Source organism: Alosa sapidissima, chromosome 1, assembly GCF_018492685.1.
Source record: "Alosa sapidissima isolate fAloSap1 chromosome 1, fAloSap1.pri, whole genome shotgun sequence".
NCBI classification, from domain to species: Eukaryota; Metazoa; Chordata; class Actinopteri; order Clupeiformes; family Clupeidae; genus Alosa; species Alosa sapidissima.
Genome location: NC_055957.1, coordinates 8470968 through 8485967, shown reverse-complemented (window position 1 = coordinate 8485967; position 15000 = coordinate 8470968). Strand labels below are relative to the sequence as shown.

Genomic DNA, 15000 nt, shown 5'->3' with positions numbered 1-15000 from the left:
CACCTTTTAACCTCTGGTCGCACCACACTTGAGTACCAGCTTGAGTACCTATTGATTATCTCCTTCTAATAGGCAATGAGAGCAACTGTAATGTTACATTCAGTATGTCATGCAGCACACCATCCCAAATACACATTTATTCCAGTGTAGTTCCATGGCATGAGTACTAAACATAAGAACATAGTTTACATGTGAAGTACATTTGCGTAATTAAGCCAGTAATTGAACAGGAACTCATGTTTGTTTATGTTTATTTCAATATTTCAAATGATTAGCAGACACTTTTGTCCAAAACAATGTGTATTATATTTGAACCAAGGACCAAACAAAACCCAGCAGGTAGTTCACCCCTCCCTCCACACAGGGATTTGTTATTGTTTGTGAGGCTGCCCCCACTTTGTTTGTGTCCAGTTTTCAGAACCTGGGCTTCCTACAGAGACCGGGGTTTTTACAGGATAGGCTACTCTCGGAATGGGCAGCTAGTGGTTTGCTAAATATGACACAAAATGTTATGGGCTTGAAATCGCTGACCTCACCTTTAAGCAAAGAGTTGAAGTTACTAAGGCAAGAAAGCTCTATGTGCTCGTCAGAAGGGTTAGTATGGAGTTAGTAGGGGAGAGGAGCGTGGTTGTGTTGTGTGATGTAGAGATGGCTACCGTTCTCAGCAGCCAGAGACATTAACACACACACAGAGGCCCATGCTGATTACAGCAAAAAATCCCATCCGTTTGTACACAATAGCTTCCTTAGAGGGAGGAAGATATGACAGTCAACTCCCTATGGTGTCCAAAATGGCAGGTTGCTGACCACTTACTTTCCCATTTCAATATGAGGTCTGGCACATGATGTTGAACAGTCCAGGCAACTCAATTGAATATGCTTTATTACAGTGTACACTGTTCCCAAAGCAGTGTATAAAAGCATGCATTGTATGAAAAGTGAATGATAACATTAAAAGGACGAAAGCATGAGTAAACAAACAAGCCCGAAGCCCTCGTTATTACATATCGCTTTAAAACTTTGAATTTTATGATCATACTATTTAGGAAAAAGCACAGTGGGGTGATCTTAGTAGGTATGTTGAGTTGAAGGTTATCTCTCTTCTTTTTTATCCTGGGAGCACAAAATCATTTCTGATTGGCTGACAGGGTGTTATTACTTCTATATCAAGACAACTATGAAGTGTAGCTGGTAGAAAAGTTAATGTTAAAGTTAAGTGTTCCATATTGATGCTCTTTTGAATGAGAACTACTCAGCAACCAGGAAGTAACACTTCACAGCTAGAAAGCAGAGGAACGGCTGTAACCAAAGATTGTAGAGTGCACAGGAGGTCTAAAATCTTTGGCTGTAACTAAGCAAACTATCGCTACCCACCGTGCATTGTCTGTGACTAAAGAAAGTAGTAGGCCTACAACAAACTTTCTTTTTAAAGGAACACGCCACCCAATGTCAGTAGTAATATATGTTCTTACCTTAACTTTCACGAGTTGAGTCATACCTCTCCCATGTCAGTACGTGCACTCAAACGCTCTGGTGCGTGGCGCGAATGTGTTAGCATGTTGCTATGCTAGCGGGCTCAGACGTAGCCAGACGTAGAAGTAATCAAAAACATCCACGTTTTCCAGACTTAAATACAGTTACACGAGTAGTTGATTAAAATGTCTACGGTCAAACAACATGAAACGTGGCGATTTTCCAAGCGAATAAACAGGAGAACTACAATGTTTGGCGCAATAGCACTTAGGAGTACTTCGACCTAGCGTAGTAATATTAATTAACACCTAATTGTAGATCCTATCCACCACAGAGTATAGAATCCATGCTTGATCGACCCCTCAGCCTCCCCCTCCCCTCTGAGTGAGAGAGAGGCACACACACACACTATAGCTATTATTTCAACCATAACTGCATAGCAAAACTTATCATCCATCCGCCATCCATCAGCACCAAAGTTTTTTGACCAATTTTCAAAACAGCACCCGCCCACCATCCGCTGGTTGTTTTAATGTATGGGTGATGCAGCGCTGCTGACGTGAGGCTAGAAAGCTCTTGCCTGTTCTAGAAAGACTGATCCAATGCAGCAAATATATTAAAAGGCTAAAGTCCTACATTGGCTATGTTGTAGCCTATCCCCAGAATATCAGCAGCAAACTCAGTCTCTGTCTCGCAAAACAGTCTCCAAATAAAACGCACATCGGCATGTTGCCTATTCTGCCAGCTTGTGCAAATATATTATATATATAATATAATACATATTACTACTGACATTGGGTGGCGTGTTCCTTTAACCCATTTACTCCTAAAATGCCTACTAAAAACGCCTATAGAATCCTATGGCATTCTAGACTAAATAACCTTATTTTCTGAGGGTTTTCTGAAAAAATACTAAAAATTGTCAACGTAGACCAAAATTTAATATCTAAGCCTCTGTAGCACCTAGAAACATGAAATAAAAAGCATGCTGCGCTACGCAGCAACCAGCGGGAGAGTCAATGTTGCGCTATGCAGCAACAGGCGGGAGATAGAATGTTGCGTTATGCAGCATCAGGCGCAAATGGGTTAAACTTAACCACATTTCCTTTGTGTGCTACAAGCATGCCTATGAGTGGCAGTTGAGGTTTAAGCTGGATAGCAGCCTTCAAGGTGTCCCAATATATGGAATTAATCAACTTGGCACTTTGCCGTACATAGTGGAGTTTTTTGCTTCTGCCTCATCCATTAATTCCACATATGGCAACACCTCGGCAGCCGTTGTCCCTTATTTATGGCTTTTTTTGCTGCTGCAGCTGTTTCTTTCATTTGTCCTGGAGCATATTTATAGTTAGTTTCCCTTCATTTGTTTCTTGTGTGACCTCTGGGCAAATATTGCTGGCTTTCATCATCAACTCATGAAATATCTCAGGTGTGTACCGTATTTTCCAGTCGCACCAGTCAAAAAAAGTTTCATGAAGAGGAAAAAACACACACACACACACACACATATATATATGTTGCACCTGAGTCGCAGGACAGGCCAAACTATGAAAAAAAGTGTGACTTATAGTCCGGAAAATACGGTATGTGTCTTGTTCTGTGGGACTGCAGAAGTGGGAAAAGCCGTGTACTCTCTGATGGCAGAGCAGATCAGCAGGCTATGAGCCTCATAAACTTCGTGGAGAAATGGTCACCTCCTGGCCTGCTGTGCAACAGGAGCGGCCTGGCTACTTTGGCTGGGTGCGTATGGGAATATTGGGGGCCGAATTGAGGTCAGAGACAGAGGGGGACTGAAAGAGAGAATGAGATGGAGAGAAAGAGAGAGAGAGAATGAGATGGAGAGAAAGAGAGAGAGAATGAGATGGAGAGAGAGCGTCCAGGAGTGAGTGAGCAGACTCTTTATCCCTTTTGTGTTTGTCCTCAGGTGTCCACTCAACCATGCCCACGGACGCACGCACGCACACACACACACACACGCACACACACACGCACACACACACAGACTAAAATCTAAATGTAATGAAAAAGAGAAGCATTTCCTGATTAAGACCCCACTAAATACTGCCTAGTAGCAATGCGTGTCAGTATGTTTGGAAAGGAAAGTGTTCAGCGTGAAAGCATTCAACAAACACATTTACATTTTAATTAATACAGGACAAAAGATTGAGGTCACAGTCCACAATTTGAGTAAACGTAGATAGGTGTATTTTGTGTAAATGTAGATAGGTGTATTTTGTGTCTTTGTGCACTGTGTTTATACAAGATACAAAATCACATAAAACAAAACAGCACACCAATATTCAAACATATTATGATTTGTATAGAAACAATGACAGGAAGGTATGCCTTTCCTGCATGTGTGTGTGTGTGTGTGTGAGTGTGAGAGAATGTGATTGTGAGAATGTGTTTGTGCCAGCCAATGTTCTGTGCGAATATGTGTGGATAGATGTGCATTAGAAACAATCAACTCAGTCACTATTCCATTAGTGTGTGTGTGTGTGTGTGTGTGTGTGTGTGTGTGTGTTTGTGTGCTTGTGCATGTGTGTGCTGCTGCTGTCAATGTTCTTCATTACATTGAATATATACCTTATGTAGTATGTGTTTTGTGCTAATTATTTGACACACACACACACACCCTTCTTTTTTTCTTCGGCTGGCAAAAAGTATTCTTGTAGTGTGTGAGTGTGCGCCCTCTATTAGTAATCTATCCCTCAGGGATACCAACAACACAAAGCACCTTACCTTTGTCCACTCTGCCTCTCTCTCTCTCTCTCTGCCTGTCTGTCCAGTCTGTCTTGTTTGTGATCGTTTACATTCTTTATTTCAGCCATGCATTTTTCTGTTTTACTGTCCCTTTGCCACTCTGCATATAGCTATGCCAAAGAGGCCACTTTGAAAAACAACAGAGAGAGACAGAGGGAGAGAGAGAGAGAGAGGGAGAGAGAGGACATGTGGTCCTGATGAAGTGTAATAGATTCAGTACAGTGTTGGTGGGAGAAGGCTGGTGTTCTGTGTATGTTTTCACTCTATATGCTCTTCTGCCTCCCCCTGCAAGAGTTTTCCCAAATATTATGCTGAGTCAAATTCTTCCTCTGGGAAGTCAATAGAAACAGCTTGACCAGAATGGCTCTCCTGTGGCCTAGCCGTGAGCTGTGCTACACTGCAGCCCTGTCTCTGCTCTCTCTCTTTGCAGGCCACACTGTCACATGGCTCATCACAGCCCTCTGGCCTCAAAGCAATGGGGAGAGTGCACCATCGCTTGATTTCTTTTAACTAAAAGCAGCTAATGCATTAGCTGACTTGAGCAAAACCTCCTGAGACCCAGAAGGAAAAAGTGATATTAAGGGTTTTTTTTAGATGCATTGAAAGAAACATGTTGCAGGAATGTTTTTTTTTTATATATTTTTTTTAACTTTATTCATGTTATCATATGCTCCTTGCAGTGGACATTGAGTCCTGATTTTCTGACAATATGAATGTAACATAATGATATTACATTTGGGGTACTACAGTATATACAAACTTTGAATTTAGATGGTTTCTTCACAGCTAATGAGTAGACAATCGTTTTGCATCGTAAGGACTCTGTTAATTTTAATTACATTTTGAGTCTGTTAAGAGGCAAAAAAGGCACGTTAAGATGATGCCCCCAGACCTGGCATAGTAGCTCAATGGAAGTACTGGCCATTAGCTGCAGCTACTCCAGTCGACAGTACTCGGCGACGTGTAGCGATCAAGATCCATGTAAAGATCGGCCGTATTTCTCCTTTAAGGCGGCCTTTAGAGATGACCATGCAATGGAGTGCTGCTACTGTGGTTGAGTATGCAGTCTGACGGCCATACCATGATACCAATGCCTTGAGGAGGCATGACTGCATTCTACCTTCTATATGTGGTGGTTCTATAAGTGATAGCTTGCTGTGAGACCATCAGAGATTTGCCCAGAGTATGAGCCGTATCAGGGCCCCCCCATAATCTGACCCTTGAACCCTTTGTGATGGACCCTAGAGATGAGTAAAAGACGGTGTGGGGTACCATAGGATGGCAGAAGCACAGAGGAGGAATGCTTGGGTGTATAATTACGTGTGTGAATGTAGTTTTAGCAAATGCACTATTCATTAAATTAGCCAATGGGGTCATTCGTTTTCCAAATCAAGCCTTTATCCTTTTTCAACTATTGTGTGCCGTATGTAAAAAATATGACTGACAAGCCTTTATTATTTATGAGAAATTACGAGAAAAACCCTTGCTGCCTCAATCAGCCCTGTGCTTTCTGAAAATTAGTTTAAAAAACAGGAGATATTGAGACTGTCCACTACAAAGAACACTGAATAACATTTCTAAAATTGCTGCAATTAGAAAAATATGATCAATTATAAAATTATGTGTTGCTATAAAATGAGGAAAATGATATGACCGCCATTTTAAGAAGAACATTTGTGTGCTCTGTTAACCCCACATTGTTACATCATCAGAAAGCCCAGAATGTCCTCTTGAGAATGCAGTAGGTCTCAAATAGATGTCATTAATGGTATCTGACTAAAAGGTCTTAGGTTCATGCCCCTCACAGAGGACATAAATGAATCAGGAAGTCATCAACACTAATGATATATTTGAATGCAAATGTGTAGATGATTACAGGTTGTTAGTGTATGGGAAGGTTTCCCAGATATTAACCCTAATACGTGGGTTTCCCACGTATTAACCCTAGTCCTAGACTAAATACAAATGTCCACTGGAGGTCTTCCCTCTCCAGTAAACTTGCCCTCTAAGAACAAGCCGTTAGCTTGAGCATTATCAACCTTGAGGTGATGCTGTGTAAAATGCTGTGGCTTTTTATTGATGTCAGCTGCTTAATGTAAGAAGTAATGGTAATTAACAAAGAGTGTCCACCACTTCCACCACTAGAAGTCTGCTGTAGCCCTAATACTGATCCACTGTGTCATGTGCAAAAGGCCCTTTTAACTTTTACATGCTGCTTTGAATTTAGAAAAAAACATATCTTAACTATTCCTACTTTTAATCTGTTGGTTTGCTTGCCACAATACTATACTACAGATCTCAATGGTAGCCAATGATGGACACATACATCAGTTAGCGGAAAAATCAGCAGCGACAACTACATCTACAGTATGTTTTGAACATTTCAATGCAAATGATCATTGTGGTATACATGATAAAAAAGGTTTCAAATAGTGTTATCATTTTTCAGCTGAATCAGAATAGTTTGTCTAATTGTAAGTGTTTAGTTTCATGTTATGCTGTTTTGTCAGATTGAACTGTAAGTTTACTGTATAAGTTTGCTGTTGGTGAACATTGACTGAGAGGGGTACTCATTAATGTAGGGAGGAATGGTGGGAAGTCTCAACCTTTATACCATAATTTCCCAATTTATTCATTGATTTTGCTAAATTTCTTCAGCTATGAGGTTAATGCACGTGGAAGGTTTATATGGTATTAATATGGTTTTGTTTTATTTAACTTGCATAAAACACTGTCCTGCAGCTTAAACACGATGTGGCTAATACACAGGAAATTACTGTAAAAAAAAATTGTTACAAAACAGTAGGCCTACAGTGTAAATGACTGGACAAGGTCGCTAAGATGATGACCTGCATGTCTCTTAGCCTTTTGGCAACACCCATCAACTAGTGATTTAGGCAAAACAGTCCAAATGACATGAAGGGCTAACATGTGATCAGATTCACATGAGTTGAGAGAGAAAGAGAGGGGTTATGTTTCCAGTACTAGACAACTCATCCCCATTGGTCCGCAGCTCTAATGAGATTGTGTAGTTGTGTGTGACCATTCTAATGAATGTGTGTGTTCTTTTTTCCTGCCATCCAATTTTAGGAAGTCGAGGTTTGTATGACATAAACCATGTTTGTACTCAGTCGCTATCATACCAGTTGTATTGAAATGATTGGTAATTCTCAGATGAAAAATCTCATCTGTTTTCCTTTGTAGGAGCCTGGTACCTGGAATCCAGGAAAGCCATTTGATCAAGGTAATCGTGTATGTTTGTGTATGTGAGAGAGAAGGGGTTGTATCATTTTTGTTGATAGATATATGTAAGATGACAAAATACCTGGCTGATGTCATCTCCTTGTCATGTTCTTTTAACTAAATTATTATTATTTATTATTATGCAACAGCAAATATAAGCAACCCTTTGCATTCTACAATATACATTCTACATGCATTCTAAACCACTTAGAGATTTACTAACAGTAGCATAAAGCCACATTTTTATTTCACATTCTTTCTAATTTTATTGATGGATACACACACAACATTCACAGTACACACATACACACACATGGGAACAATAGAATTATACTGTGTTGATGAGCTGGGACTGGATTATCTGGGATTTGCCTAAGAGTCTTAAAGGCAAAGGTCAGCCTAAGACTGGACACAAGCTTTGGCAGTGTGTGTGTGTGTGTGTGTGTGTGTTGTGTGTGTGTGTGTGTGTGTGTGTGTGTGTGTGTGTGTGCCTGTGTGTGTGTGTGTGTTTGTGTGCGTGTGTGTGTGTCCATTTCTAATGGAATTAGTAACCTCTTCTCCTTCTTGGAATACCCGTCAGTAGCATAGTGTGAGTGGAACAGTGTTCAGAAATAGAAGTTCTACATTTGCACACTCCCCCACGCGCGCTCCTAGTCATGTGATCGGGCTCCTGCTCACTGTCACACTGCGTGCCTGTGTGAGGGAGACAGTCCGAGGTAGAAGAACATATAAGAACACACTGTATGTTGAATGGATCAAGAACCTGAGCTTTTCCAATCTGAGATACTAACATCAGCATCTCTCCCTGTGTGTCTGGCCATGTGCACGTGTGTGTTTCAGCTCCTGATCCTGCCAAAGACCCCTGCCAAAAAATCAAATGCGGCCGATACAAAGTGTGTGTCACTGAAGATTACAGCACCCCTACCTGTGTGAGCCAGAGGCGCGTGAGGTAAGAGAGAGAAAACCAACAGAAGAAAGGGAGAGGGAGAGAGAATCAAAACAGAAGAGAAGAGATGATTGGTATTTGTTATTTCAAAGCATTAACATGTAGCAAGAAGAAAAGTTCCCCTAGGCCAGAATGCCAATGTGTTTGTTTCTTTTTTCAGTGTGGGAGACTGAATGTGTGTGTGTGAGTGTGTGTGTTTGTGTGTGTGTGTGTGTGTGTGTGTCGATTTGTGTGTGTGTGTGTGTGTGTGTGTGTGTGTGTGCGAGGGTGGGGGATATCTCACTTTGGCAGTGCCTACCTCTGTTTGTCAGCTACAGTCAGAGAGAAAGGAGAGGCAGCAACCAATAGGGTATTGCTATTGCACAAAGAGAAATACATAAATGATCACACACACACACACACACATGCACACACACACACACACACACACAAACACACAAACATACTCATAGATAACAAACATGTATCTCTAATGGGAAATGTCTGAAAAGTTGTGTGTTGGGTAGATAATAGATCCTCCATGCAAGAGCTTTTTATTTTTATTATTATTATTATTATTATTATTATTATTATTATTATGACTGCCGCTACTTTTTTTTTTTCTTTTTTTTTTTTCCCGTCATCTACTTCCTGAATTTTTGATAATCATACGTATGACACATACTCACACAGTAGACATATGTACGCATGCATGCACATGCACAAACACACATACGCAGGCAAACACACAAGCACGCACATACACACACACACACACACCCACACACATAAACATAAATTTGTACACGCACACATGCACACAATTCAAGAATTTTCCCCCCAGAAATAGATTCCCCCCCCCCCCCCCCCCCGTGCTGGGCCCCCCCGAACCGCAAAAAAAGCAGTTTTTCCTAAATAACTACCTGAACCGTGGCACTGAGGATGAAGAATCTTTTATGGTATGTTGGTCTCAAGGGCCCACATCAACCTGGCCCATAATCACTCATTTGTGATTTGCACCCCCCTGGTAAAAAATTAAAATGCAATATCATTCTGCTTTAATAGCCCCTATTTTCAGTTAAGATGTTCAGAACTGCAACAAATTTTATGTGTATGATTGACCTGGCATTCTCTGGGGTTATGCCAAGTTTCGTAGAATTTCATCCATGGGGGGGTCTAAAAAAAATGTAGGTTATGTGTACATTTAGTGACTGTACACTTATTGGCCTGTAGATGGCGGTGCACACATATACACATGCACACACACACAGGTACACACATACTATCGGTATTAGAACGGCCGATACATAATTACAAATTCAGTAGGATTAAAAGAAAGCCAAATATTCATCATCATCATCGTGGCTGCATTTCCAGTATTGGCTATAAGTAGTCGTTTGTCCGCTAGATGGCGCATCGTTGCAGTGAGACGTAATTTTGTTGGAAGTTAAAAGTGAGTTGGAAAAACAATGGACGCTTCCTACAAGGACTGTAGTTTACCGCAGAGAACGTCTAGGATAGGACCTAGGTACAATAATGTTACCGTTAGCGTTGGTTGAGTGATGGAGGCCAATTTGATTGCATTTGTAGAAAACTATAAATGCGGTTATACCAAGCAAATTGATAGCAGCACTGTAATTGTATCTTTCGACTGTCATTTGTTGCACGTGCTACAAAAATCATTTTGTGCAATGGAAGATTTACCAACGTTACACCGGTCTGGTACAGTTTTGCCTATACATGCGTGAGACTGAGACGCCTGTTTATTTATTTGAAGTGCGTGCAGGGTGTGAGAGGGGAATCGATGTGCTTTGATTCCAGCTTGGTAGTTGTAGTCTGTGAGATTAAAAAGCACGTGTGTGTGAAGTATCCAAACAATGACACCTTCATTTCATTATGGCTGCTTTAGCAACACACCTTAAGCTACTGTGTAGTGGGTCCCATTTAGAAGTGGCTACTTCATTCGCGCTTTCCTTGACTCATGGAGCTGCGTGAATTTTATTACAACTTTTCACACAATATGGCAGTCTAAGTCCGCTTGATACTGTAAGGCGTAAGCCATTGGTTTCCAAAGGAGATTTTATTTGTGTCGCCAGCATAGCCTATTGACAATTTATGTTGTAAATAGGCCTACCTTATAGGCCTACCTGTAGCTTAGGGAAGCTAACAGCTTTCTATTAGGATCTAGTTTGTTAGTTACAGTTTTGTCATAACTCCCTGATGCATTTTTGCATTTAGAATAGCCAGAGCATGGATATCTCAATCGGAAAATTAAACAATATCGGGCGCCTATGGACTAGGCTGGGTGAACCCAGCCTGATCTGCCCGCTATTTATTTTTTGATTTCTTAAAAGATTGAGCTTGGTCTGGTGAAAGCCAGACAAGCCATGGACCTCAGTTACACAATGCAAGGGAACATGAATCAGCCTATATTTGCACGAACAACAACGGACAACAGCTCTTCAACTTTGGCCCGTTAAAATGTGTATGAACAGTCTAGCGACGCATTTCATCAAGGCCCATTTGGACATGTCAGTTATTTGCACCACTGGTTAGATGTAAAACAGCATTTCTTTTCAGACTACTGTTACTTAATTTGTGCATTGACAATAAAGTAGTTGTTTTTGATAGCTGTTGAAAACGGCATGGAACTGACAGAGATGTTTTTGTTTATTAATAAATAAACAAATAAATAAATAAATATAACATTATGCTGATACCTTTTGCTTTTCCCAAATACAATGTAGCCTACAGGTGTAAGTGACCTTTCATCAATCCAGTTGCAATGGATGAACTGTGATGAAGGGCAGTTCACTTGTGATTGTTTAGAGATTTTAAAGGTTTTATAACAATGCTACAACTTCTTTGGCTATTCTACAATCTATTCACCTTTTCAGCGCCAGTAGGCTACTTTCTGTGCAGCCGCACACACACACACACAGGCATGCCAAACAAGCATACACAACATTTTCAAGAGTGGGGGATGGAGTAAAAGATGGAGACACATTGATTAGTGTGATTTATTTTCGCGGAAAGGATGTACAGGACTGAGCGGCGGTCATATTTTGTACCGATATGCGGTACATCTAGTTATTATTGCATTCAACATGAAGAGCAGCTCGTTCCTAATGCTCTGCTGGGCGCTGCACTGCAGCATGCCGCTGCTCTGCGCGTAGCCCTGGAGATGGACTGAAGTGCTGTCCATCAGATACAACGGCTAGTGACCACTAGCATGCCGCTGCTCTGCGCGTAGCCATGGAGATGGACTGAAGTGCTGTCCATCAGATACAACGGCTAGTGACCACAAGCATGCCGCTGCTCTGTGCGTAGGCCTGGAGATGGACTGAAGTGCTGTCCATCAGATACAACGGCTAGTGACCACAAGCATGCCGCTGCTCTGCGTGTAGGCCTGGAGATGGAATGAAGTGCTGTCCATCAGATACAACGGCTAGTGACCACAAGTAGCAGAAGGGCTCGCGTAACACTAAGGGCACTTTTGGGATGGCTAACGTCAGACCTCATCTTGGGATGGCTAATGTCAGACCTCATCTTGGGATGGCTAACGTCAGACCTCATCTTGGGATGGACTAACGTCAGACCTCATCTTGGGATGGCTAACGTCAGACCTCATCTTGGGATGGCTAACGTCAGACCTCATCTCATTGAGATGAGGTCTGGGAACTAGGCATTCATTTTCTCGTATTTGAAACGTGGTTTACGAATGCCCAGAGCCGTTTATTGGGCACTACGAATGTCTATCAAATGCGTCTGTACATAGCTCATAACGGCTTCGGTGTGTCGTCATCGTCTTGCTGCCCTCCCTCCGTTCTGTGATTGGTTCCTTCGTTGAGGTGAAAACGAAGTCCATAGAATCCAGGCTGCCTTTTTTTCCAAAGCTGTTGAATTCTCAGCCTCAGGTTCTACTTAGTCTGCTCTGTGTTGTATTGTTTTGTGCACCGTCAGTTTGGAAAACCCTGCATTTGCACTAGTAGACTATGGGTGTGTTCCAAACGGGAGACAGCTGCCTACTGCCTCCCTCCCTACATAGAGAGCTGTCTCACTAGACATGACTTTGGATTAAATGCATCTTTTAAAAATGAGCGTAGCACTCTAGAATCTTTGGTTAACACTACGGTATGACGTTAGCAAAGGCCTGACGTTAAACTAAATTAGCTTACGTAAGCTAGCAGGCTAACGGTATAAATTAGTTTTACGGCCGGCAGATATATCAGACCAGACGCTATTAATGGTTACAACAATGGCATAATCAGATAGTAAATTGTTTATTTCTAATCTGTAATCTGCAAATCTAAGCAAAATAAGGTCACACAAATGACATTTTAAACAGATTCAGCAGCCATTACCGATGTCATCCGCCATGTTTGTTTACCTTTCACAGCTGTTTCAGACGTTGCCGCAAGGGATTATGGGTAGGAGGCAGCATGAAGTGTGCATCGATGCTGCCTTCAAAAATGACCGTTATTTGGGAATTCTAAGATATCTTAAAAGGCAGCAGAATTAGTTTTTTCGGTTTCGAACCGCACTTGCTGCCTTGCTCCCCAGTTAGATATCTTAAAAGGCAGCAACTTTACCCGTTTCGAACACACCCTATGACAAAACCAAATGCTAGGATCAGTTTGAATGTGCATCCAGGATCTCAGGAGTGAGCTCAGAGGGACTCAGGGAGAACTGAGGACTGAGCTCAAGGGAGAAAGGAGATAGCACCATTATGCGCCTTAGTAGAGTTTGCAAGACAGAAAAGAGAGGAAAATAGCGTTTAAAATGGCTGTTTAAAATGTAGGTTAATGCACTCCTGTGTGTGTTTAAATCCAAAATGAGGAGGAATGTCAGGAGCCATTAAAGGCTGCTATCAACGCTAAAGAATTCACTTGCAATCAAAACTATATGCAACCTATGAAGCTATGCAAATAAAATGGGAGGCTGATGTCTTACCCGTGGATGTCTGTTACAGTTGTTGACAGAGTGGTCATGTAGATTTCAAATAATACATTTGAGTTTTTTTGTTGGCCAAGCTGACAACAGTGGTGTCTGTTATTGTTGATGTAACTGTAGGCTAATCCATGTCCATTTTGAGAATGTGAGCACTGAGGCCACACCTCACAAGAGATGCTGCTGCATTTTGGGATTGAGATACAATGCTGTGTGTGCTTGCCCCCCCATGTTTAGAACCATAACATTAGATTAATTCATGCAGGTAAAATACTGTGGAACAAATCTACATTTGCACAGATTATAGGGGACCTATTCAGAAATGCTGCCCACAGAAGGACACAGCAGGGTTGGGGAGAGAGAAGCAGAGTGAATACTGGACCTGAGTGGACCTGATAAAGACCATCAGGCTAGTCTGGCCTGGCCCATTTACCACTGGCTGCACACAACACACAGTCTGCCAAACCTCACTGTCTGAGGAGATGGGTGTGTGTGTGTGTGTGTGTGTGTGCGTGCGTGCGTGTGTGTCAGACAGTGGGATAATAAATAAGGCGACCCATTGGCCTGATTTCCCCTGACATGTTCTCTGCTGAGCAACAGTAGCTGATGGTGATTGTTACTATGCAATTGTAAACAGCACTGATTCAATCAAAATTATTGTAGGGAGGAGGAAATTAAGGTGAGGGCACACTGTCTCATGCATTCCTTTATTCCCCTCTTTGTGTGTGTGTGTGTGTGTGTGTGTGTAGTATTAAAGACATTGGCTTGGCTCAGAGTCCAGGTGGGAAGTGTAAGAGATGTCCAGTTGTCCACCCCTCTCCTGTGTGTGGGACAGATGGGCACAGTTACTCCTCAAAGGTACTCATCACTTGCTACTGATACACTTGTACACTTTAATACTCTCACACAGTTACTCATCACTTGCTACTGATACACATACGTGTAATAATCACTTGCTACTGATACACATGTACACTTTAATACTCTCACACAGTTACTCATCACTTGCTACTGATACACTTGTACACTTTAATACTCTCACACAGGTACTCATCACTTGCTACTGATACACTTGTACACGTTAATACTGTCACACAAAGGCTTTCCTCAGCACAGTGTGTTACACAGTTTCTGCACTAGTATTGCCAGAGTCCTTTCATCTGTCTGTCTGTCTGTCTCTCGTTGTAAGTGTAAACTGGAGTACCAGGCCTGTATCTCTGGGAAGCAGATTGCTGTGAAATGCTCTGGACAATGTCCATGTCCTTCTCCAAGTCCACAGAGTCATCTGGAGAAGAAAGGTACATACATACACACATGCACGAAGACACACATACACACACACACAAATACACACACACGCGTGCATGCACATGCAAGCGCACATACACACACACACTTCTTGTGCAAAATCTGATCTCTGTCAACCCAAACACACACATCCTCTTTTTCCCAGACACACTCAGACATATATACACACACATACAGAGAGAGAGAGAGAGGAGAGAGAGAGATCTCGCTGTAGATCTCTGGCCTAAGAACATGATTATTTAATGGATTACAGGGCAGAAGCCTCCACTAAATCAGTTTGTCTTTTTAGCAGCCCTCTGATGAAATCCCAGATCCCAACTAAATCCCAGAGAAACCTA

General features: G+C 41.8%; 1 protein-coding gene across 3 annotated transcripts in view; it reads left to right on the top strand.

Moving 5' to 3' along the window:
- spock3 (SPARC (osteonectin), cwcv and kazal like domains proteoglycan 3) overlaps positions 1-15000 on the top strand; it is a 26355-nt gene that overhangs the window by 3282 nt on the left and 8073 nt on the right. The window contains exons 1-6 of one of the 3 annotated variants that reach the window (XM_042083039.1): positions 6488-6603; positions 7327-7335; positions 7441-7480; positions 8320-8428; positions 14104-14212; positions 14544-14652. In XM_042083039.1, the coding sequence (XP_041938973.1) occupies positions 6538-6603; positions 7327-7335; positions 7441-7480; positions 8320-8428; positions 14104-14212; positions 14544-14652 (442 nt within the window). In that variant the 5' untranslated portion in view covers positions 6488-6537. Of the gene's footprint in view, positions 1-6487; positions 6604-7326; positions 7336-7440; positions 7481-8319; positions 8429-14103; positions 14213-14543; positions 14653-15000 lie in introns of those variants that run through there. The other 2 variants (XM_042082881.1, XM_042082958.1) reach the window with 2 other exon arrangements.